The sequence below is a fragment of the Pithys albifrons genome, chromosome 8 (genome assembly GCF_047495875.1).
Source record: "Pithys albifrons albifrons isolate INPA30051 chromosome 8, PitAlb_v1, whole genome shotgun sequence".
Classification (NCBI taxonomy): domain Eukaryota; kingdom Metazoa; phylum Chordata; class Aves; order Passeriformes; family Thamnophilidae; genus Pithys; species Pithys albifrons.
Window position 1 is genome coordinate 5,349,593 of NC_092465.1, and position 25,817 is coordinate 5,375,409.

At 36.1% G+C, this 25,817-nt stretch overlaps 1 protein-coding gene across 1 annotated transcript in view; it reads left to right on the forward strand.

Annotated features, from left to right (window-relative positions):
• The window catches only part of LRP1B (LDL receptor related protein 1B), a 312,472-nt gene that overhangs the window by 179,043 nt on the left and 107,612 nt on the right, over positions 1–25,817 (forward strand). The window contains exons 41-53 of the mRNA XM_071562122.1: positions 4,496–4,688; positions 5,132–5,257; positions 6,753–6,881; positions 9,631–9,750; positions 10,741–10,854; positions 11,050–11,199; positions 14,238–14,360; positions 16,068–16,187; positions 18,292–18,420; positions 19,343–19,465; positions 22,682–22,822; positions 23,895–24,082; positions 24,880–25,063. Coding sequence (XP_071418223.1) covers positions 4,496–4,688; positions 5,132–5,257; positions 6,753–6,881; positions 9,631–9,750; positions 10,741–10,854; positions 11,050–11,199; positions 14,238–14,360; positions 16,068–16,187; positions 18,292–18,420; positions 19,343–19,465; positions 22,682–22,822; positions 23,895–24,082; positions 24,880–25,063 — 1,840 coding nt within the window. The remainder of the gene's footprint in view (positions 1–4,495; positions 4,689–5,131; positions 5,258–6,752; positions 6,882–9,630; positions 9,751–10,740; positions 10,855–11,049; positions 11,200–14,237; positions 14,361–16,067; positions 16,188–18,291; positions 18,421–19,342; positions 19,466–22,681; positions 22,823–23,894; positions 24,083–24,879; positions 25,064–25,817) is intronic.

Below are 25,817 nucleotides of genomic sequence, written 5' to 3' on the forward strand. Positions count from 1 at the left end.
GATGGGAAAACCAACCTGAAGGAAAATCCTGTCACAACTAGAAGGCAGATATTTTAATAAGCTTGGATGGTTTTCTAGAAGAAAGAAATTAAAACTGAACCTACTTTCCATAGAGAAATGACTTCATCAGTTTCTGCTGCTTCCCTGTGTGGTTTTTTTTTGGGGTGACACTAGAAACAATAATAGTAGAGAAACAAGAAATGGCAATAAAGGTTGATGTTATTAGCACATGCACAATTTACCACCTTGACATTTAAGTTATTGTGGTTTGCTTCTCTTACTTCCCCCTATTATAATAATAGAGGAGAAAGAGTTGTGTTCTGGACTTTTCAATAAATTCTTTCTGTGTTTGAAAGCAGCTTTAGTAGTTTGCATATTCTTGGCAATGAATGGCAATGGAATGGAATGAAGCAAAGTGGATTTTTTTAATTTTCTCTGCACAGCAATATAAATACAGAAGTCATAGTGGGAATGTTGTATTCTTGATTCTTTTCTCTTGCAAATATGATTAAAAAAAGAATGTTTCTCAACTTTTCAGATGTCCATGTTTCCCTTTAAAATTCATCTGAAAAGGCCCCACACCAATACAGAGAGTGAGACACCCACCCCCTGCTCAATGAGTTGTTTTTCTGGGGAGTTCATTCTGTTGACATTGAGTGTCTTTCTTTCAGTAGTTCTGTAAGGTATTGCTAAGCTCAAACCTAATGAAAGTTATTCCCTGGCCAAAGGCAATAAAATCCTCTAATCCCTGAGAAGCAGAGAGCTGGTTGACACAGATCCAGCACTTTAGTTTGGGACTGTTTGCTGAAATGCCTTGAATGTCCAGGGTTGGTAACACAGTAGAAATTAACTTAAAGGAGGAATTAATGGGAAGATAAAACTAATCTTTAAGGCTATGGAGAATAAGATTATTTATAATACCTCAGGATCCCCAAAAATTCTGGGATTGAAGTAAATGTAATATTAGATGAAATTTGTCATTTATGATGTTGAAAATAAGTATTGTGACATTAATATGTGTGTAATTTCAAAGAACCTACTTAACCCAGTTGTGATTTCCAGAGCTGGTGCTTCCCATCTCAGTGGAACAGAGAAGTGCAGGTCTGTCTCAGGTGCTTAATCTGTCATTCAGCTGAGCTGCAAATGAAGTAGCAATTACCTGCAGGGACACTGCAAATTTAGCCCTGCAGTTTGGTTTCAGTGCCTTAGAAGTTCATTGCAGGCAGGGAGGCCCAAAAATGAGTTCTTGAAGAGGAAGCACTTCTGCTTTTGTTACACTGTGCTTGGACAATTCTATGGAAGGAGGATCCTGTTGTTCCCTGTAAACGTTGTGATCTGGGATGTCTTTTGTTTGCTTTGCTATTTGGCTTCTATTCAAGCTACTCAGAAGGTATTCTTGAAAGATAAAATAATTGAAACCCAAATCTATGCATTAAAGATAGGAAAATGATGAAAATAGGATCTCCATTTAGCCCAATCGACAAAAAGCAGGATTATTTTTAGTAGATTGTGGCAGTGATTGACACTGTTCTCCCACCAAAACCAACATAAACCTGGACTAGAAATGTTTCTAATTTGTTTTGGTGGAACAGGAATCTTCAGTACCAACTTTTTCTTCTTTCGTCTTTAACATCCACTTCCACTTCTGGTTAACATTTTTGTCCTGTAGCATCAGAGTGTTGACAGTGCAGAATTTGAATACTCTAGAAAAAGCTGATTTGTTTATCCAGAGGTAGCAATTTGCTTTTGATTGAAGCAGCCACATCAATAGCAAGCAAAACAAGGAGTCTGACCTAAATGAATCTCTTTTTTTGCTGTGTAAATCAAATGCATGAAAGTTATGAATTAGATGTTTTTATTTTTTGCCTTGGATGTGCAACTGTTTTCCTTCTATTACAACCTCTTTTTTTTCATGGAGTCCTTTTCTATAACCTTTGAAGTATTCATAACTTAATAATAAATATGAGACAGTATTTTATGTCTTTCATTTTAAAGAATAAAAATCATTAGATAATTGACCAATGTGGTGTTCTGCATCAGTTGGTTCTGTCAAAGTGAGCTTTCTCATATTGATCTAAAATGCTATTTATTTTTAGATTACTGATATTACTTTACACTTACATAATGATTTTATAATACAATTGACTTTAAATTGTCATTAGTTTTAACCTTTTTAAGTGCAGTTTTCTGTACTAGATTTATTATTTTATAATAGACCTCTAAGGAGGTTTGGATATCTTTAGAAAAGGCAAGAGCCATTAAAAAACATTTTAAAGGTTTATTAGATAGAACTGCCCATTTATTAAGCATTTTGAAAGAAAAGTATTGTCAATAAGCAATTCATTAGAGTTAAAATACTTAAAGGCAACTCATATTTTAAGCTTGTGCATTAACTTTAGCACTCTTCTTTAAAAAGAAAACAATGTTTCTCTAAAAGTTAAGCCTTGTCATGAGAACCATTGAGTCTGGCTCTTGCTGACAATCTAATAAGTGTTTAGTATCAATCATCCAGATTACAGTTTTCTGGCAGAAATCCTTTCTGCCTGTCTGACTCCTCCTCTTTTCTACCCATGTTTTTCTAGAGAAACTGCCACACAAATCTTAAATTAGAGCAGCTGTATGTTAAAACAAAGGCTGTCTGGACAACTTCAAACTCAGAATTTTAAAAAGAAAGCATCACTGTAAAAATTAAATTGTTCTGCAGCTTCTGACATGCCCCCATCTCTCCCACCCCACACACTCCTCATCTCTTTACAGGAACCAGAGAAAACTTTTCATCTCTAACTCAGAATTTGCAGTCTGTGCTGTAACTGAATGTTGGGATCATTTAGTATTAAAACCTGTGCTGAACTGTTGGATGTGTCTCACATCACTGGTTCAGGTGCAAGGGGTGGTGGGGAATGTCTTGTTCAGGTTTCCTTAATGTTTTGAAATTGTACTTATGTTGTTGCAATTTCTAGTATAAATTTAGGCTTCAAAGAATAGAAATAAAAAACTGTTAACATTGTCAGTGTTATTCCATAAATTAAAGAGTTAAAACAGGCTGTAAAGTTGGCCAAAACCTGATAGAAACAAGAACTCTTTCTTTTGAATGCTGGAATAAAACCAGAGTCCTTGGCTAGGGCTGTGACATAATGGAGAGGATGAAATGCTATGAGCACTAGTGAACAAATATTTTGGTGTTTGTTTTTGTGACACTTTCTTTGACTCTCAACTCTCCCAGGGTTGAGCAGCTGTGGTCAGTTCTGTAATGAATTCCCACTCTATTGTTGCAGTCAAAGTAATTGTGGCAGTGCCATTAATGCCTTCCCATCTATCTTTTAATACTTTTCATTTTGGAAAAAGGTTGGTTAAATTGCCCTCTTGGGATATTTATCATTAAAAAAAATCTTTCCTGGAAAAAAGCAATTGCTACTCAATCCTTCTTTAAAATATGCAGTAATATATGATGTACATAGTGATGCAGAATTTCTTGTAATTACCTGATTAGTGTAAGTAATTTTGATGTTCTGTTTGTATAAGTGAGTTTAAACATGGCCAGGAATGCTCCTGTGCACTGGACTAGAATTATTTATGTTAGCAAATTGTTGAAATAGTCTGGGCAGTGAACTGGCAGAGGTGTCAACCAAACTGCCCCTGGAGCACTCCTTGGATTGACTCCTGCAGAGTCAGATTTTTCCAGACAAACCTGGAAGAATACAATTCAATAAAAATATTAAGAGTATTATTTATTACTATTATCTAATGTAGAAGTATTAACCCCCTTCCAATAATTCTTTTGAGCCCAAATTAAATTTTCAATGAGAAAACTGATTCAAAAATGTGTCATATTCTTCAGAACAGAAACTGTACCTGAGAAATTTTTAATTCTGATACATGGAAAGTAAGAACACGTACGAAAATATTTTCCAGGAGCTGTGATTTAGACTGAGATTGCAGTCATTGCATTTCTCCAGTTTTCTTTCAAACCTTGCTACATAGTGAACTACAATTCATACTTTTTGTCTAGGTTTTAAACTGATTATTAATCTGGTGAGGGTTGGGGTTATTTAAATCGAAAAAACACCAAACATTTATTTTCCTGCTGATGTGATCATATGGTGAGTGCTCTTCAGTTCTGAAATATTCTTCTCACTTTGATTCATAAAAACTGTGAATTTGTAGACTCTGAGCCATGCTGAAAGAACCTCTTGTTCTCTTTTCTGTTCAAGCTATTAAGCAGGTACTGTGCTGAGTAGGTATTTTTACAGGCACATTTAGATAAACTGTGATTTTTTAATTAAGGAACAGATGCCTGTTTTTCTGAAATTTGGATGCTTGTAGCATCCTTTTAACACATTTTAAGTGCTGTTATCCCATTTCTCCAGGTGCTGTAAGGATAGAAGTACTAAGTGTTTTGTCTAAAACTGTAAAGTGATGTGAGTCACTGTTTGCACTTTAAAAACTTCCTATTCAGTGACAACAATTGTTCTCATGCTTCTCATGTGTCTTTTAGGTGATTGTCAAGTCTGGCCCAGGCACCTTCCTCAGCCTGGCTGTGTATGACGAGTACATCTTCTGGTCAGATGGGGTGAGGAGAGCGATCCTGCGCTCCAGCAAATACACCGGGGGAGACACCAAAGTGCTCCGTTCTGACATCCCACACCAGCCCATGGGAATTATTGCTGTTGCCAATGACACCAACAGCTGTAAGTAACAAAGCAAGAGCCGCTGTTTTCTGAATATTTTATTCCATTTTAACCAGCTTAAAACGTTTCATGGTGTTTGATAAATTCTTGTTGTTGCAGTAACTGTTAACTTAAGATGGGTTGTAATCTCTTTCCAAGCAAATAAATATTGAATGAGCATTTTCTGCTGTGGATATTGTGCTCAGTGGAAGAAGTCAAACATTTTCCTGTCAGATTTCAGTAGTTTTGTATGTTGTAGGTTTTTAAAGTGATAATTTTCTAGGTAGCTTTGCTTATCTTTAGTATGCCGGCATGTGAGGCAGGCTGACATTTTCATCCTACTGATAAAACCTGAATCAATTACGCATGAATGTGAGATATGGTGATCTTTGCTCCCTCGAAGACATTGGCCATTGAAGCAAATTTAATAAAACCGAGTTCATCTTTCCTTGTTTGTTTTTCAGGTGAGTTATCTCCTTGTGCACAGATGAATGGAGGCTGCCACGATCTGTGCCTGCTGACTCCCGACGGGCGAGTGAACTGTTCGTGCAGAGGGGACCGAGTCCTGGTAGAGGAGAACAGATGTGTGAGTAAGTAAGAGTGGCTGCCACGGGGCTTTTCTGTGCTGTCACAGTTGCCTTTCATAGGACAGTTGGCCCAAACCATTCATTTTATTTCTTCTATATACTGTAAACATTGATCTGGCAATTCAGCACATACCAGGCTTTTTGGGGGGTTGAAAAGCATTGATACTCCCCTCAAACCATTATTATGGTAGTGGGATATTGCTTTCTTATTAATGGTTAGGTTTTTTACATATCTATCATAATTACTGCAGAGATAGATAAAAGTGTCTCATGCATCCGTTGGGTCTCTCTAGGGTTATATGAGTTGCTGAAGTTGAGCCTTAATTAAAGCATTTTTTTCTCACCTATTTCTTTGTGTTGTCAAGGCAGTGCTCAGCAGTGAAAGAGGTTCAGCAGAAAAATTCATGCACCTGATAACTTATTTTAAAATAATTATATGACATTTATATTTTCCTAATGCATTGCAACTCTTAAAATTGATATGAGGTGTTTAAATCTTCATTTAGACCATGGTGCAAGAGTCTGTCTTCTAAATTAATGTTTGGAATGTTTGCAGGAAACGTTGATCTGAAGTATTATAAAAAAAGAAGAAGAAAGACTTAGACATTAAACATTGGGGTTGAGTAGTAAGGATGGAAATAAGCCAGACTATAGTTGAGCTGTCAGATCAAAAGTTTCTTTCTTCATAACACAGTTGAAACAGATACTCAATAAAATTGAAAGTTAGTGATCCCAGCTGAGAAAAGGAATTAACTGTCCTTTCACAGTGTAATTAGTCTATATAACTTACTGCCAGTCAAGATGCTTGAGACAAAGCTTGAGGAAAATTCAAAGGAGGATTGGATGGTTAAATGGGTAATGACTACCCTGAGCACTTACCTCTCATCAAAGGAATAGCTTGAAAGGCATTACAAGGCTTTGTTTCTGCAAGATGGAGTTTGAAGCAATCTCTGCAAGGGTGCCCAGTTAGACTTGAACTGAGGACAGATTATATTACATATATTTTGGGGTTTTTTTCATCTTCTACTAAAGATAGCAGTCTAAGGTGCTGAACTAGATGAACTATAATTTCTTTTCCTTAAAATCCAAGTTCTTAACATTCTAAAGAATGGAAGGAAAAGAGGAAAAAAGTAATTGCTGTGATATACTTGATTAAGATTTAAAGGAATCTGAAAATCATATTTAAGATCAGATCTCACCTCTTCCAGAATTTATATTTTCAATACTTCTTGTATATGTCTTCATGTTTGAATCAAATAAAAAATTATTTTAATTTATATTGACTTGATTTTTACATATTGCAGATGTTGGTTCTTCCTTAATTTGTGCTGAAGTAATTGTAGATGAAAAAAGAAAGAAACATAATAATTATTATTATTGAGTTTTCCTACAGGCTTCTCTTTTCTCTGAACTTGGATTTTTTGTTTAGAACGTTTTTCGCATTTACACTATTTGTAAAAGCTTTTTAAAATCATGTGTTATTGTGGTTTATTTTTAGCCAAAAATTCTACTTGCAACATTTACTCAGAGTTTGAGTGTGGAAATGGTGAATGTATTGATTATCAGCTGACTTGTGATGGCATTGCTCAGTGTAAGGACAAGTCTGATGAGAAGCTTTTCTACTGTGGTGAGTATTTCTGGATCTTTCACCTTCACATTGTTATTTTAGTTATATATTCTTAGATTGGTTCTTCTCTGCTTATCCATATCAACTGCTCACCAAGCTCACATATTAAGAAAACTGACATTACATGGATAGAATTACTTAATACCTGAAAAATATTCTTCCTTGCAAACATCATGTATTGACTGAATTCTGTTTAATGAAAAGCTTCTCAAATGTTCTCATGTTTCTGTTTCTAAAGCAAAAATAAGAGAAAACACAGCTCGCTGCTTTTTAAAGATGAAAAATTGAGTATTTTCAGATTTAATTCAGCAATTTTGATTTAGTTTTTAATAGTTAATAGGATTTTCTCTGATTGCCAATAGAAAACACTTAATAGAAGTATTATAAAATGGCTGTGTATTAGATATCCTTCCACACAATTTTCTGTTTAAGTTTATAATATCATTATTCTTCACAACGATCCATCTACAACCTGCACCGATGTCAACTTCCATAATTTCCCCAAGGGCTTCTACCCTTACATGGATTTTTTTTCCCCTCATAATCATAAACTGAATTACACAGATATTTTTTCCCTCTAATAATCACAAACTGAAATGCTTCCAATTTTTTTGTGGCCGACAGAATTTGCCTCCTGCAGTGTCTAAGACATCACTGTTCAAAAAATTCTCCTTTCTCATCTTGGTGAATTCAGGCATCCTGCACATGAAGTCAGACCTCCTTATTGTGTGTCCGTGACTCTTGGCCTTTATCCATCTCTGTGTATCCACATCACAGCTTTGGGATCTCTTCTGTTTTCCATGTGAATGATTTCCTGTCATTTCCAACCCACCTATTATGTTTTTACCTCTCACCTCTATAGTTTTATGAAACAGTCTCCTCTAATTCCTGGGGTTCACCTCAGCCCTTTTAATAATTAACAGAGTAGTTTTCTGTGTTTTTATTATTATTATTTGTTGGGTTTGGTGTTGTTTTGTTTTCCCCTCATAAAAATTAACTGATTTCTTTTTCTCCTTTCATCTTTAATTTGTGTCTCTTTAGCTTTCATTCGTCTGTGTGGTAATTGCTTTGATCATGTCATGTAAAACCAACAGTAATGTTTCATCAGATCATCTACATGTAGATAACTTAGAAGGTTTGATTGCCTGAATCTGAAAAAAGATAAGACATCAGATGAGGAAATAAGACTCTGGAATATGCAAAACAGTTTTAGTTACCAGGGGGAAAGGCCCTGGAATTACAAGTGACAACTTCAAAGCATCGTATGTGTTGATATGTTTGTATTTATGCAAGCATTATTTGTATTTATGTAAGCATAATGCTTTGACATAAGAATTAATTTAAAACTAGTGACAAACAAAAGCAAACCACAAAACCTGACACCACCTCCAAAATAGATCCAGTCAGGTCTATTCTTATATGGATTAAACCTCTTTGTCTCTCCTATTACTTTAAGTTATTTGTTTTGTTCACAGTTCATGGAAGAAAGATTAAGTTTTCATATAGTTTCTTTTTCTTTGTTCAGAAAGGATAGGTTGAAGGAATAGAAGGAAAGTCATTTGGGAGCAAATAATAAAGTTGTAGCTGGTGAGGAATCTTCAAAATACTCTTTCTTGTCATTCCAAAGTTGTCTTATATGTCAGTAGTCTGTTTGAGGTTTACTGAGCTGCAAAAACTGTTCTATACTTTATTCTACAGTACTGAAAAATGTATAAAGGAAAGTTTATAAATTTAGAAATAGATTTATAAATGAAAGATTTTTGTTGTTGTTGTTGTTGTTGAGAGAAGTTCTGGCTGTCCCATCCCTGGAAGTGTCCAAGGCCAAGCTGGGCAGGGCTTGGAGCAACCTGGGATAGTGGAAGGTGTCCCTGCCCATGGCAGGGGGTGGAACGAGGTGATTTTTAATGTCCCTTCCAGCACAGTCTGTTCCTTGCTTCTAACATCCAATAATTTGTCTTTCCATGGATTTGCCACATAATTTTATGAAGGATATTATATCTATTTGTATTGTGGCAATGTATATTTTGCCTCATTTACATCAACTGTACTGAAGTTTTTTCTACACCTTGGAAAAAAAAGCAGGAAAAACTGTGATTCTGTCATGCCCTGGGTCACATACGGTGTGTTGCTTTCTGAATCTGATACAGTACAGGATGTTGGACTCATTGCTGTTGATTATGTGACATGACTTTTGCAATGTTTGGGCTTCAGTAAATCATTCCTGAATTTTCAAACATACTACATGTAAAATTGATCCATTCTTCAAAAGTGTTCTTGAGCAGAACACTGGAAGCATTTGGGTTCGGAAATCCAAAAACTTCTCTGTTAATAGTTGCTGTTATTTTACTCTCCATTTATTCCTAATTTAGGTTAGGGCTGATTTGGAATGCTTTATTCTATATGATGAAATTATTGATGTCATATGCAAACATTGTTGCCAAAAAAGTGTGTCAAAATAAATGCATTTAAAGCACATGGGGGCTTTCTACCTCAAGGTAGTGAGAAGTGGGAATTAGGCTTTCCTTTTTCTTGTTTTTTTGATCATTCTTTCTCATCATACCTTTATTTGTTATTCTTTATCAGTCCAAGTTTTTCTGCTGGACAATAAACAAACAATTTCTGAAAATTTCTCCTGTAGCCTCAAATGCATTATCCTTTTTTCCCCCTGAAATGTTTGTTTAGTTTTAATGTAAGCCTATTTGTATTAGATACAAAGTGTCTAAATAAAAATATGTGTTTAACTTGCCAGAAAACAGAGGCTGCAGGAAGGGCTTCAAGCCGTGTTCAAACCGTCGCTGTATTTCAAGTAATAAAGTCTGTGATGGTGTAAATGACTGTGGTGACAACTCTGATGAATTGGACTGTAAAGGTAAATGGCAGTTATTTCCAAGGTGATTTTGGAATATTGCTTTATAAATACTTAGTATGTAAATAGAAGGATCTAGAAAATACATGTAATTTAATCATATGTTGCAATTGATGTAAAGACTGCTTTTGGTTTACACCCAGAGTCTTGTAGAAGGAGGGTGGTTTTGGCTGTAAAATAAAATATAAATACACATATATATTATATATAATAGTTTATATTATATATAGATATAAAATATAAAATACAGGTGCCGCTTCTTCTGTGAAGTAATAAATGAGAGAGTGTCTGCTATAGACTGAAGGGTTGAAAGAGGGGTGTTTTTTTTCTCTGCATCTGCTTTTCCTTTGAAGCAGCAAATGTTCCATTCCTTTGCTTCTCAGATGCGTGGCAATGTCTCTGTCCTTTGCAAAGAACTAGAATTGTTCTCCTTTTTATATCAGAATCATCTTTTGTTTTATGTCTTAAAACATGAATATTTATATCTGTGCATCAGCCAGTGAATAAAGGCCAGCTAGCAGACAACACAAACCCTTAGTTACAATTCAGAAAGAGTGGAGGGGATGTTATTCCTCAATCTATGGCTAAAAAGCTATATAGTTGTTATAAGTAGCTTTTTTTTGAAAGCACTGAATGGTTTTTAATCATTTAGCTAAATATGAGTAGGGAGAAAACCTGGTGTTGTTACAAGTAATCTGAGAGATTCATAGATGGTCTTGTAAATGCTTCTTCCTTCCTTACATGGTGATTATCTCAAATTGAGTTGTATCGTATAGAGACACTTTTAGGCTAAAACATGAATTGAAAAATTAGAAATTTGTAAGGCCAAATAAACTCAAAAGTAAGTGTCTACTGAATTTTTAGCTGTGAAAGGTACAGTATGTTCTGAGTGCCTCATTCTGGCAGGTAGAATGTTTAAACATAATGCATGTAATACGCATCTGAAGAGTGTTTAGTACCCAAATTTCCATCCTTTCTAACCATATGTTGCAGATTCAACGTGTGCTGCCACAGAGTTCCGTTGTGCCGACGGGATTTGCGTTGGGAAATCAGCGCAGTGCAACCAGATCATTGACTGTGCAGACGCCTCCGATGAGAAGAACTGCAGTGAGTTTGTGTTGTGCTTCAGGTGGCATCTGTGCCATTATTAGTCCTTGTTGTGTGGCACTTAATTTGTCGTCATTGGTATTGGGATACCAACACCTGCATGGTCTCTGCAAGCTCAAGATAAACCCAAAAATTACACTATAAGGCTCTCAGTCTGTGTTAGGTGTGATGCACTAATTTGATGTCTCTTTCCAGATAACACCAACTGTTCTTACTTCTATAAGCTTGGGATAAAATCTTCAGGATTTATTAGCTGCAATTCAACTTCCCTGTGTATACTGCCAGAATGGATATGTGATGGATCTAATGACTGTGGAGATTATACAGATGAACTAAAATGCCCAGGTAACTGTAAAAAAGTAAATAGAACATTAATTTTTTTTTCATCCTATTTTTCTTGGGAGGAGAAGGAAGTGTTCCTAATTGTGTTTTGCAAAATGTTTATTCAGTCTATACTGATTTATTTAATGCAGAGAATAATATAATGCTGAATGCAGGTTTTTCACCTTTATTTTGTGTTTCATCAGATTATGCAAACTATTACAAATTAATACTGCATTTTTCTGAAGGAAACTGCAAATTCTAGCTTTCTATTTCCTCCAGGTTAGGTTTGTCATTTATCATTTTTTATTTAAGTATAACATGAGTCATTAAAACGTCAAGCTCATCAAGCAACAATCACTCAGGAACTTTTATTAGCTACATCTTTAGTGGGTGGTATTTCTTTTCTTGCTGCCTTTTTTTCCTTTCTCTTTTATTTGGTTGAGGTCCCTGGGACAGGCTGCCAGGGTAGAATCCAGGGTTATTGCTTTTGTGATTGTTCTGGGCCTCAGCCAGTAAAAAGGGATCATGACACACTTGAGTCCCAGAGACAGGACTGAGCTTATTGCTGTTTATTTAACATTAACCAGTGAGTTATTCACTGTGTGAAATTCTTACCTAATGAAGGATGGCATTTTATGTCTTTCCTCTGGTTTTATCCAGAAACCCAAATTTGGGTTTGAAAATAATAAATACAAAATCTAAACACACCTAAAGGAGTGATAAACTGTATTTAAGATGAGAACATTTGAATCAACACAGGTTTATTGTATCATATTTGTAGGATTAGGCCCATCCTGAGAAATTCTCATCAAGCTGAATAGAGTGCACCAATAATGAAATTCTGGGGACATCAAGCCTGTATCTCCTTTCCTGCATCTTAAGCTTTTATAGATAGAGAGAGATATTAAAAGAGAAAATCTATAAAAAATATGTAGTATTTTTTGCAGACAGTATTCCTTTTACCATCATCTTCCAGAGCCACATTCAGTCTTTTAATCTCCAATCTGCCCATATTCCAATTTATACCTGCTCTTGTAGTCCTTCAGTAATCGTATCCTTACTCTTTCCTTGCCATGGCAAATTAGCCAGGATATTTAACATTCCTGCTTTCAAAATAGAATATGTTGGTCATCTCAACTGCATTTCTCTTGAATATAACAGACCAGGATCCTGTATAGCAGTGGAGTCTTACTTTTGCCTTGTATAAGAGCAGATACATTTTAATTTTTCATTCCTTTGTTTTCATAAATGGCATTTGCCAGAGTGTAATTGTCTTCCTGCGACCAACAACTCTCTTTCCTACAAGAAATAGTACTTAGTTAAAGTAAATATTTACTAAATAATCAATGTTACTCGTTTGTAAAAATAAAACTTCTAAATTTATGTTATTCAATGCCATCCAATTTTTGCCTACTAGTGGATACCATCTGATTATTTTAATTTATTATTTGTTTTTTTCCTGCAATAATCCACTTGTTACTGAAGCTTCTATTAGAATTGCATACACATCATGTCAAATTTATTGATAAAAATATTACCAGTATCCAGAAATCTAGAACTTCAGCACTAGTCAGTCAGTCTGATATTCAGAATTTTTCTCCTTCCCATAAAATAGATACATATTAAATTATAGTTTCCTTTCTAATCTTCATATTCTCTAGATTATCTCTTAGTTCTGAAGAATTTCATGTATAACACTTAATTGAGCTGAAAATAGCTTCTGTTTACTGTATTTCCACAAAAAGAAAGTTGGATTTTTTCCATGCCAAAGAAGACTTTGAGGGCAGTGTGTTACAGCTCCAGTGAACTAATGCTGCATAAGTACACTAATGTGCCTTTTATTCCATCATCCATCTATTTGTAGTACTTTTTTCTGTCTTTCAGATGTGTGCCAGACTGTTCCCTCAGTTTAATGTGTGGCTAATTGCCTGGCTCATTCCTCCCTTTCCTTGGAAGCAATGCCTTTCACGTTCAACCTGCACGTGATTCCCTTTGCCATTTCATTCAAAACTGACTGACTTTGGCACATTCAATTTTGGAGTGTTGGTTTTATTATGAACATTGTAACTCCCATTAGCAGTTTTGTTCAGTGTCATTGTTCTTACAGAAAATTAGAGCAAAATACTCACTTAGGGGTATCTATACATAGACCATCTTTAATATCTACCAAGTGATCAGAGATGTCCCACTTCTTTCTTTGTTTTGTTGTTTGGTTGTTGGGTTTTTTACTATTCATACAGCTGTAAAAGCCATAAATATGATAACTTTATCTTTCTTTTTAAAAGATAGTAGACTGAAAACCAACCCAGTGTTGTTTGAGGGAATAATAAAAACCATGGCAGAGTTTCAGTGGTCTCCAGTGCTTGGAACTCTATCTCCTGGATTTACCCCTGACCTTGCTTAAGATTTAGAAAAATAGCCTGTTATTAGACTAATATTTGTGCTTTCATCATGAAAATAAATATACAGCATGTTTTCTTTCCTCACATCTGTTCTCTAAACATTCATAAAAATAAAATTTAAAATTACTTTCCCACTTTACAAAGAAAATGACAAAAACTTGAATTTCTGACAAAGTCTGAATCTGTGGCTTCACCATCACTGGTAAAGCTCCTGTCAGTCAGCACATGAGTCAGATTTGTAGCTTGTCCCAGTGATAGAAATACTGCCCCAATTAGGTTATCCTGTGAATTATAGTAGTTAGATCAGAGGGGTGATGCCTTCAGCTGGTGTAGAACATGAAGCAATGTTGACCTGCCTGACCTCCAAACGTGTAAACTGAACTGCTTTCCTCTGTAGGCCTTTTGATTTAGTTTGAAGCTGTGCTCTGATTCTTCTCTAAAACAAAAACGAGCCATTTCAGCTCCCTAAACTACTTAGCTATCACTATTTTTTTTTAATTTGTATGAACACAATTAAATTATATAAATAGTATCTTTTTCTCATTCTTAGACATAAACACTTTGTCCATTAGGATTCCAAACTTTAGCAAAAATGTGTTAGGCTCCTAATCATACAAGTAGAGACCATTTTACATTACATTCTTTATTTTATCACAGTTCAAAACAAACCCACATGTGAAGAAAATTATTTTGGTTGTCCTAGTGGAAGATGTATTCTGACCACGTGGCTTTGTGATGGGCAGAAAGACTGTGAGGACGGAGTAGATGAATTGCACTGTGGTGAGCATGTTGTTTTATTTGTACTTCTGTGATCACTAATGCACTTGGCAAACAAAGCAGGGTGCATTTATTTCTCAGAGGTTGAACATAAATCTGTATCAGTTGAACTTTTATACTATATTTTCTGATTCAACTCTAGTACTTCATATTGCCAATACCTTAAATTCCATCTCATGCAAGAATGAAAGCCTTTAATTTTTTTTTCTCCGAAGTTTATGTTTATATACAGACTTTCCTATTAATTTAACATTTAACAATTCTACTAATTCTTCAAAACTCCTCATATTGAAGAGTTGCCTTCAAAAATTTCCTTCCTCCTTTTCCCTTTTGGAGGATTTCTCCTTCTAGAATTTTTTTTTACTTTTATTTAATATGAATGAATACCTTGACCCCAACAGGAAACAGCCAAATAAAAAAGTAGGCATTCCTTTGCAGCAGAGGCCATACAAGTATAATTATTTAAGGTAACAACAAAATGCAATACAATAAAATACAGCATGAACTGTGAACTGGGTTAAGGGTCTGTTCAGATTCTTAAATTGTTCTGAATTGAGGAGCAAAGCAAGCTGGTTTCACTGGTAGGAAGAGCTGATCTTCTAACTTCAATTTCTGTGGATTAACTGAGTGGATTATTTTTGTAATTAAATTCTAGCAGAACAGCAAAACCCAGCATCAAATTTTCCTCTTCCCTATTTAAATAAAACCTGACATTTGGGGGTTTTTAATTTTTTTTAGCTTTACTTCTTAACATGACTGACCATTATACTTTATTCTCCTCATGACCCAGTTCCCATTAACATGTTTTCATGTTTGGTTTGTAGTTTGAATTGTATTTATACATCTTATAACTTCAAAATTAGGAACTGCTGTGCACTGTTGCAATCAGAAGGTTTTGTGTTGACCACATTTATCAAGTGTAACTTGGTGTTTAAATTTCTAGGTTTTATTACACAAACATACAATATTTTAAAATATATTAGCTGATTTTTGTGAACTAAAGGGAAAGGGGTTAAATCAATTCTACTTTCACTACCCATTTTGAGGTACTCTACTTGTAAATTCAGATTACATAAAATTCCTTTTATTGTTAATATTTTTTTCTATCAGCTAAAAAAATAAATTTTCTTCTTAAAGAAGTCTGGGAAATGTGGAAGATCTGAACTTTTCAGAAAAGGTCACAAGAATAGCATTGATTTAGAACAGTTGTGCAGTCTGATTTTGAAATGCAGAAGCATGTTGTTATTTTAAATGTATAGAAAAGTGTAAATGGGACAACAGAATGCAAGAATGTAGCAGTTTTCTTGTGAGAGAAAATAACATGAAATCACTTAAAGATGGAGTTAAATACCAGAAGGAAAGCAGTGTTGGAATACTTGGACAGTGCCCAAGTAAAGCAGTTCCCTGCAGTTGTAGTATCTCTGTTAAATATGCAAACCACACTTAATTTTTAAAATTTGCCCTCATCCCACTAGCAAAATGTTTGAAAATATTAGAATGTGTTTGGAACGTTTTGCTGTTTATTTATTTTTCTAAATTTATTGGTAAATGCAAACTCTGAGACAAACTGGTAACATGCAGAATAGCAAGATTGTACTGGGGTTTTGTATTTTAATACCTGGAAACTGGGAGGACAGAAAGGAACAGTGTGAGAATTCCTAAACTGTGCTAGAAACTGCAGGGAATGCAGTGATGTTGTGTCATTTCTAGATTCATCCTGTTCATGGAATCAATTTGCTTGCTCTGCAAACAAATGCATCTCTAAGCAGTGGACCTGTGATGGTGAAGATGACTGTGGAGATGGTTTGGATGAGAGTGATGCTATTTGTGGTAAGTAGCATAATTTTAGTTCTGCCTTGTGTCAGATCATGCTTAAGGGAAGAGATGATGTGATCCCAGATGGTGGAAAGGGAACAAGGACAGCACCTCCAAAGGGGGTTTGTTTTAGAGACAGTGGATCTCCTCCCTCAGCCCTTCCAACCAACTGATGGAGTCCTTTTGATGGGGACTGTATGGTTTGTGTGTGCTGTCACTAAAGACAGGAATGGCACACCAGCGTGGGCAAAAGGACAACCAAATTTTCTCCAATTCCCATCCTTGAGGTGCAACACCTGTTTGAGCTTCACATTTCAGTGGTTGGTGCTTATGTGTGTATTACCTTTTCTCCCAGCTCTTTCTGCTATTCCCTTTAAATTTATGTACATACAGTCATAGGCATTATTACATAATATTCCTCTCAAATTCCCAAAGCTTTCAAGGTGCATAAGGAATTGAAAATTTTGGTTCTGTTCTAGAACTTGATGGACTGGAAAGGTGTTAGGGAATCTTTCAAAAGAAAATCACATTATGCCAAGTCATACTGTCACAATTTCATTACATTTATACATCAGTTCCTTTGTTAATTATGCTATATTTTTTCTTTTTCAAATTTTAACTCAAATATTTTTTTCCCATTTCAGAATTCCTCTTACTTAAAGTCCATTAAAAAAAGACTATTTTATTCCATATTTCATGTGTGATACCATGGTAAAAATATTATTGATAACTTTACTGAAAGTGTTTATGAGTAGATAGAGAAGAAATTACTTCAGTTTATGTTCAGAGTTGTGGTAGCTTAATCAAACAGATGTAAAAACATCATCAAATGAAAAGGATGGAGGTAGAACTGGTCTTATATGGCAAAATATGAATTAGTACACTGACTTCAAGTTGCCATCCATCTGCAATACAATTTTCATGGTGTTCAGGTCCTGCTGAGAAGACAAGCACCTCATCTGAGAGTATGAAACCCTGAGAAACATCAGGACATGAATCTTAGTAGGAAACTTAGAGCAGAAAATAGAAAAATGGAGATGAGAACAAAGGCCAACAATTGGCAAAGTGTCACTACAACTTAACTTACTTTTTTCTTTTACGGTTGTTCAGAATTAATTAATTTTGATATCTTGACTTGCAACACATTGTAGATCTCTTGTGAGAAGTAAGCCCACCAATAAAACTGTAGACCATCTCTTGAAGAGGGACAGGTCTACACTGGTTATGAAGAGGGGAGAATTAGGGCTGTGTTTCTCCTTAGGAACAAGAACTGCAACAAGGAAAGAGAGATCAAGGCAACTTCAGCTTTTTCAATCTTAAAAAAAAATCAGTATTTACTGAACATGCAGCTTAATTCCAGAAGTATCAAAAAATGGCAAAAGGGTATAAGTAAACACAAGTCTGCCTCTTTTGCAAAAGTAGGACAGATTTTTTTTAATATTTATTTCTAATTAAAATTAGTAGAAAATACACTGTCTACTTTTTAGTGAGACATATTTACCTTGTCTAAGAAAATCCATTAGGTGATGGGTTGTACAAAACTTTATTTCCAAAACCAGTAAAATTAATCCTAGATTATAATATTATCTGGAGAATATTCCCCCTCCACCCTCAAAAAAAAATTAGTCAAGTATGTGGAGTTAGTTGAATTAGAACTGTCAAATATTTTTACTCCCACTGCTATTGTACTTGGTACATATTGTTCTCTTCTACATGGGACTGACTCATGAAAATTTTGAATACCTTTGGTCTCTTGGCTTAGTTTGGTGATTTGAGGATTGTGTGGATTACAAAATGAGTTCTTTTGTGCAGTCAGTCCAAACATGCAGTCAAACATACAGACCAAAATTGGTTTGAAAAGTCATTCTGCTGGAGAGTTTTCATGAAGTGTGGGAAATTAAATTTCCTTGCAGAATATTGAGGGACTGAATAAATGGAAAGAATGGAAGAAATAGCAGACTGTCAAAATTTTTCTGTAACACTCCTAGCCAGTATGTTTGTCATAATGTGCAGAATAAAATCTTCTGGGTTTTTTTACCATAAAAGCCTCAGTTAGGATATTCCAGCTCAGGATGGTCTATGATTCTGTGCTCAAGCCTCTCCCATGGTGATTTTCCAGGCTCAGTGACATGTGCAGCAAACACCTTCAGCTGCCTGGGCTCCCACGCCTGTGTCCCCCAGCACTGGCTTTGTGATGGTGAGAGGGACTGTCCCAATGGAAGTGATGAGCTCTCCACAGCAGGCTGTGGTATGTTTGCATGTGAAAAAATGGATTTATTTCCTCAATACTTTTGCTTTTATAATATCCAGCTGCTGTTTGTGTCTGCAGTAGCGTAGCCTTTTACTGCCAAGATTGCCACTAAGGATTGATGGCCCACATGTGAGCACCCAAACCAGAATCCTTTCATGTTTTAATCAGCCTGACATCTTCAGGCTCTTTTCATACATACTGAGGCACACCAGCTGAAGATCTGCATGTGTGTCACATCCTAGACATTATGCAGCATGTTTCCTAATGAAAATTAGCACATTATTGACTATGCAGTTTTATTGCTCTTCCTGAAGAAAATGCTGCTGCTCATGTCAGGGAGGTTGTGCATCGAGAAGGGAGATGCAGTTTTGTCTTCAATTTATTCTGGCTAATTATTCAGATCTTGGCAACTCTTCCCCTGCAAACTATTGCTTCCAGTCTTCTGAGATACATTTCTATTAAGAGTGTCAGGAGTTCAGAAATAGTTTCACTGAGAACTTGTTTTTTTAACATAAAAAAATGGTAGAGAAATATTATGTTGTATATATTTTGAGTGTTTATGGATTTTAAAAAGCATTTGTTCAGGAGCAGAGTAACAAGGGGGGGGGAGGGGGCATCCCTTCTTCCCAAATGTTCTTTTACTAAGAAGCAGACCTTAGGTCTCCTTCAAGTTCTGAAGCCTTTCTGTTTTGGCTTGCAGGAGATTTTAGCCATCTTTACTCCTGCAGCTCTCTGTGATGATGAGTCACTTTTTCTGCTATTGAATGGTGTGATGCATTTGTATGACTAAAAAGTTACGGTTATTTCCATTGAATCCACTCAAACTAGCTAGTTCTCATTTCATCTCTGTGTAAGAAAATTGGCTGTGTATCTTATTGTTCTCAATTTCATTTATTTTTATGTACTGTATTTTCCTTAGCTCCCAATAACACTTGTGACGAGAATGCTTTCATGTGCCATAACAAAGTCTGCATTCCCAAACAGTTTGTTTGTGACCATGATGATGACTGTGGAGATGGATCAGATGAATCTCTGGAATGTGGCAAGTATAACAAAAATAGAGTAAATATGAAAATTTCAGACTTTTAACTGTAAGGCGTTTTTCAGGGTCTGGTGTTTTAAGTCAGTGTAAAAGAAGAAAGCTCTTCATTTTTCAAATTTTAAATCATATATTGATTAGTACAACTTGGTATTTACCTGGATCAAGCTACAGTGACAAATTATTTTCTACAGTGTCCTACAGTTGATTGCTAATAACATTTAACAGAATTTTAAAATGTACATTTTATAATTTCATGTTTATTATGTATATTTTTTTCTTTGTCTTTACCTGTATATTTTCTATTAAATAACAAAACACCTCTGTCATTATTATTACTGCATTTAAATGATATCAACTAAACCCATATATGAGTGTTTAATTTTCACTATTCACATGAATTTAGGATTTCTTATACTGTGGTGATATCTGTACAGTCCATCTGGGCCATACTCAGAAACATTATATAAACAATACTTAAGGAAAATATAGAGCAAATATTCCTTCCAAAAAGGAAAATTATTGATTATCATGCCTGATTTTGGTGCCATTAACATTTGAGTTTGTTATTTACTCTTAAATGTGCCCCAGCCATGACAGCCAGGGTAGAAAATAGCCAGCTATTGATTTCAGATGTTTGTATTGTACACACCACCTGAGGAGTGGATGTGCACGAATGATGTGAGTAGACATCCGAAGGTTGTAAGAAAGAGCATGCTTGGTGTTTGCATTTAGGAAAATTTGTTATGAGTTCAACATGTAATGGGACATTTTAGGAACAAAATATAATGTAGCCAATAGGAACTGTTTTATTTGTTGGTTGTACAAAATCAGAGAATAACAGGATATGCTGAGTTGAAAGGGACCAACAAGGGTCATGGAGTGCACCCCTCAGCCCTGCACAGGACCAGCCCCGAGTCCCACTCTGTGCCTGAGAGCATCACCAAATGCTCCTGGAGCTCTGACAGCCTTGGTGCTGTGCCCCCTGCCCTGGGGAGCCTGTTCAGGTTCAAATGTCCAACCCAACCCTGCCCTGGCACAGCTCCAAGCCATGCCCTGGGTCCTGTCCCTGCTCTCCACAGGGCAGAGATCAGTGCCTGCCCCTCCTCTGGCCCTGCTGAGAAAGTTGTAACTGCAAAGAGGTCTCCCCTCTGTCTCCTCTTCTCCAGCTGAGCACACCAGGTGCCCTCAGCTGCTCCTCATACACTTCCCCTCCAGACCCCTTCCCATCCTCGTTGCCCTCCTCTGGATGCTCTCTAATAACTCCTCAAGAGCAGAAGAGACAGGGGAAGTGAAATCCTGAAAGGCATTGAGTGTGGCTGTTGGGCTCTCACTACCAGCTGTTCCATTCCACTGTCCAGCACAGACCTCTGGATCCTTGGAGTAGGAAGGCAACAGGCCTTTCCCAGCAAACTGCATTTGCTTTTCCCTTACATAAACCACAGGGTGTTTTGAAAAGAGCAGTTTGCAACAATTAGCTGTTATAAGAGAAAACTGCCTAGTTCATGTAGCTTAAAGCAAATCAGGACTAAAGCAGGTTATTGATTTCTTAATGACAGATAACTACCTGGCAGTCACTGAATTCTATGTTCAGTATCAAGCAGCAACACAGTGGATGTATCACAGCTCTAAAATGTTGATAGATCTTAGGAGTTTTGAAACACCATTTTATAATTGGTCCCAAAATGTTCTGAGCACACAGAGAGCAGAGTTGTGCACCCCTCCTGCTCCAGGCTTGGATCACAGGTCCCCATCTACCCACAGAGGGCTGTGGCTCTCATGAGGTCAGGAAGGCAACTCCACTTGGCACCCATCCTGCCAGGTGCAAAGCACACAGTCCTGACCATGCTTACATTGCTGTTTTAACAGATGTGGTTTGCTTGGTCCTTTGGCCGAAAGGAAGACATGAGAGCAGACCCACACAGAGACTAAACTGTAAACTATTTCCTCTCTTAGTAATAGTTTGTGTGCCAGAACCTGGTATAGAAAGTGACTCATTATGGGTTTGTTCCTCTAGTATCACGATATCTGGATTCACCATCCCTGAAGGTTTTTAAACTGAGATTGGCTGTGGCACTGAGTGCCATAATCTGGTAAAGGGACTGGAGTTGGACCAAGGGTTGGACTTGATGATCTCGGAGATCTTTTCCAACCCAATCGATTCTGTGATTCTAAGATCTGTATTTATCATAATAACCTGTCTGATCCAATATTACTTGGACAACAAGCTTCAATAGCTAAATAAGATTTGGAACTAAACAATCACAAACTTTGGAAATACATGCCTTTTTTTTTTTTCTTCATGCATAATCACTCCCTGGTGTTTTTAAATTTATTTTCTATAGTGTCACATACAAGCACTAAAAGTCTACATGTCCCTTAACATAGTGACAAGCAAATAGTGTTATTTTGTCAGACTTTTGGAAAGAGACAAAAGGAGGAAACAGCAACAGAAGCAGATGATGTACAAATTCCTGATCTAATTGTAGTATGGCACTTGCTCCATTTAATTTCTGCTGGATAAACTGAGCTGTACAGCAATATTTGTTATGTGCTGCACTGTTCAAGGCAATCTTCTGTTAGCTGGGAACCAAACACACACCTTACTGTGGAACCAGGGTGGTAAACTTGTAACACTGCAATTTTAGGAGAGGGTTCCATTTTTTTATGAGAAAGGGAACTACTTGAGAGTGGGAGTCAGATTACAAAACACACTTTCCAAGGTGTTTTCAGGATTTAAAACTAAACCACCTAATTCACCAAGCTTTTAAACTTGATTTGACTGCAAGCTGGGTAGCCTGATCACAGCTCTATTGGATTGTAGAGCTAGACCTTTTCCATCCTGAGAGCTAAACAAGCAAGGTACTCTGCAGCAACCAGTCTACTTAACTGGCATGAAGTGGGGTTGGAAATATATTCCTAAAAGCTGAATTAGTGGCATTTATTTAAAAATCTAAATGTTTGTTAGAAAGCTGTTTCTTAATAGCAGAGTAAGTGAAATAACACCAAAAAGAAAAATCTATATGAATTCAATTGTGTATTTAGTGCCATGTAGGAGACATTTGATTTCTGTCTTTGTTGGTAGACAGTTGTGTGTAAGCACATAACATTTTGTCTCTTAAAGGAGAAAAAGGTACTTTTATTTATGTTGCCTCAAAAATATGCCAGATTTTCTGTTGAAGCTATGAAATGTGAAGTCACTGGGTGCTGTATCTCCAGGGTACCGTCACTGTCGCCCTGGCGAGTTCACCTGTGCCGATGGCAGGTGCCTGCTGAATTCCCAGTGGCAATGTGATGGCGATTTTGACTGCCCAGACCACTCTGATGAAGCTCCTATCAACATCAGATGCAAGAGTTCAGGTTTGTCTTGAATTTTTTTGTATGACATGTGTGACCTTTCTTTGTGGAGAGCAGTGCTTTAGGGTTGTAATTCAGCAAATGTGAAACCTGGTAACTTGATCCAGTGCTTTCATGGGGATATTCCTTAGGTCTTGCAAGGAGAACATGTTCTGAGCATCCAAAACCTCAAGCCACCAGTTCCTATAGATACTTCCTTAATACATAAATCCTGTTAATACTAAAATAAGCTTATATTAATGTAATAATTTCCAAAGTTCCTATCTTGCTCTGAAAATGTTTGCTGAGTTTAAGATGTTCATCACACAGAAGCAGATCATACAAAAGGGGATGCACAGTTGCTCTCATTATAAATAATAAACATTAGTAAATTATTGACCAAGAGCAGTTGGTTTGATAGATATTTTCTACTCACGTTAATAAGTTGGCTGAAGTCTGGTTTTTGGGAGGGAAATTAGTCCTGGTCTGCACGTTTTTCTGTTGGTGACTTTTTCAACCTTAGGACTTCATTTCACTTTAGCCAGGTCCTTTTTACCAATTTTGATGGAACACATTAATTTGGTTTGAGGTGAGGCAACATACCTGCCTTATGTTTAAATGTTCTAATTGTGGTTTGGTGGATCTGAATGTACCTGAAATGATGTATTCAAGTTTTGCCAAACAGGGAGAACATACACACGTGTCATTAGACAAGGGATGAATCAGAATTGGGTCAGTCATGTGGCCAAACACCTGAGGGAAGAGAAGCTGTGCTTTTTAACTTTTATAAACTGCAGAACTGTATTCAGTGCATGGGTAATGTAGAGGATTCTCCATTGCATGAAAAAAACCATATGTAAGTGGGAGTACTAAGTTGAAGTCTTCACACAGTGTTCCAGGAGAGGAATAACCTTTAAAGATACTGAAAAGTGAAAAGACATTACAATGCTCTCAGTAAGGAATAAATATTCAATTTTTACACAATAGTTTCCTCTCACATGCACACCTAGCAGCTGATCCATGAGAAAACTAATTCCAAATACTAATAGATGACACCAAGTTGTGCTCTCTCTTTTTTTTTCCTTCTGTTTTCCAGAGCAGTCATGTAACAGCTCTTTTTTTATGTGCAAAAATGGCAAGTGCATTGCTCAAAGTGCTGTTTGTGATAACAAAGAGGATTGTAGTGACGGGTCTGATGAGAAAAGCTGCCACATTAACGAATGCCTCAGCAAGAAAGTGAGTGGCTGCTCCCAGGATTGCCAGGATCTGCCTGTGGGATACAAGGTGAATAATTGCAAAATGTGGTGTAATGTAGTGCAAGATTTTAGTTCTGAATTGTTTAACTACTGTGTAGTACTTCCTTGTAATAAAGTAGCTTAACTACCATAATAAAAATATTCAAAATTTATTTCCTGTAAGGAAACAAGTGCAAATTATATTTAAAAAATGGTGTAGTATGTACTTTAAAACTGTGGAGAAGATCATACAATTCCTTAAAGGCAACTAATACTTGATGATCTCAGAGGTCTTTTTCAATCCAATCGATTCTATGATTCTATGATTAATCATACTGATATATGTATATATACAGAGCACTGAAAATCATTTGTGAGAAAGGAAAATGCATGGCAGTGAAAGCAGAAAGAGTGATTTTCTCCAGCTTTTTCCAGGTCAGAGATACCTAGAGAAATATTTCAAAAAAAGTAAAATCACCTTAGCAGCAGAATAAAACTGTTAGCTGCCTGCATGTGAGTGTTTTCTGTGCTCTTAGCCCAGTGAAAACCAAATAAAATCTGTCCAACATGGCTTAGCTCTAAAGATATTTAAACCTCTGGAACTGTGTCCTAGTCAGGAGGCCACAGACTAGAGAGCTGGAGATTTGTTGGATACAGTAATTACAGGAGGGAACATATAAACTCCCTGTAAACTGTAGAAACAACAATGTAATTAAGATGTTACTTGAAAAAATGAGATACATAAAAAGTTGATGATGCTGATATATTCAGAGGCAAGTACACAAGATGGTGATAGACAGAATCAATGAGAAATTAAAAATGAATGTGTTTGGTTTGCTTTCCCAGTGCAAATGCTGGCCTGGATTCCTCCTGAAGGATGATGGCAAAACATGTATAGATATTGATGAATGTTCATCTGGATTTCCCTGTAGCCAGCAATGCATCAACACCTATGGAACCTACAAATGCTTGTGTGCAGAAGGGTATGAAATACAGCCTGATAACCTGAATGGCTGCAAATCCCTTTCAGGTATTTCTATTTTTTTTTTTTCATAATCCACTGCTGTATCCAAAATAATTTGTGAAAAGCCTTAGCCTCGAGGTCTGTGTTACCTTTCTATGCAAGATAAACAAAGTTACTTTGAATCTGCCAGTTTTTCAATATAAATTAGGAATTTGATTCAATGTCTGAATGTAATAAGTTATATTTTTAGTATGTATTGTCCTCAGATCATTTGCAGTAAATAGATACAGTGGATAATGAAATTCTGATTTAATACCTTTGTTAAAAAGTGTATTAGGAAAAATTAAATACTTAGTTCTACTTCTAAGTCCCATGAAAATAGTCTGGTTATGATGAGTGTTTAAAAGATTTCTGGTTTATTTCATCAACTTAAGAATATTAGAATGTATGAGAGACTTCATCATGTGCAAAGAAGGAACAGGAAAAAGGAATGGAAATTTCCAACTCTATTATTCCTATAGCATATGAAATCCTCCAGTGAAGTTCAAGATATGCAAGAGCATTGGTTATTTCCTCACCCCTCTGATGTTATTTTTATGTGCCTCAGTGAGTGGGATTGGCTTGATAGTGAAAGGAAAGGCAGAGTATCAAGAGGAAAGGAACAGAAACCCATTGCTGTGTGCTGGGTTTCCTTCACAGCCCAGGCAGCCTTTTTTTTCTTTTTTTTTCATTTCAGTTGAGGTCTCTCTTAATAGAGCTAAAATAAAGACAGCTTTAAAAAATATTATTTTTTCTATTATGTATGTCAGCATCAGAAATA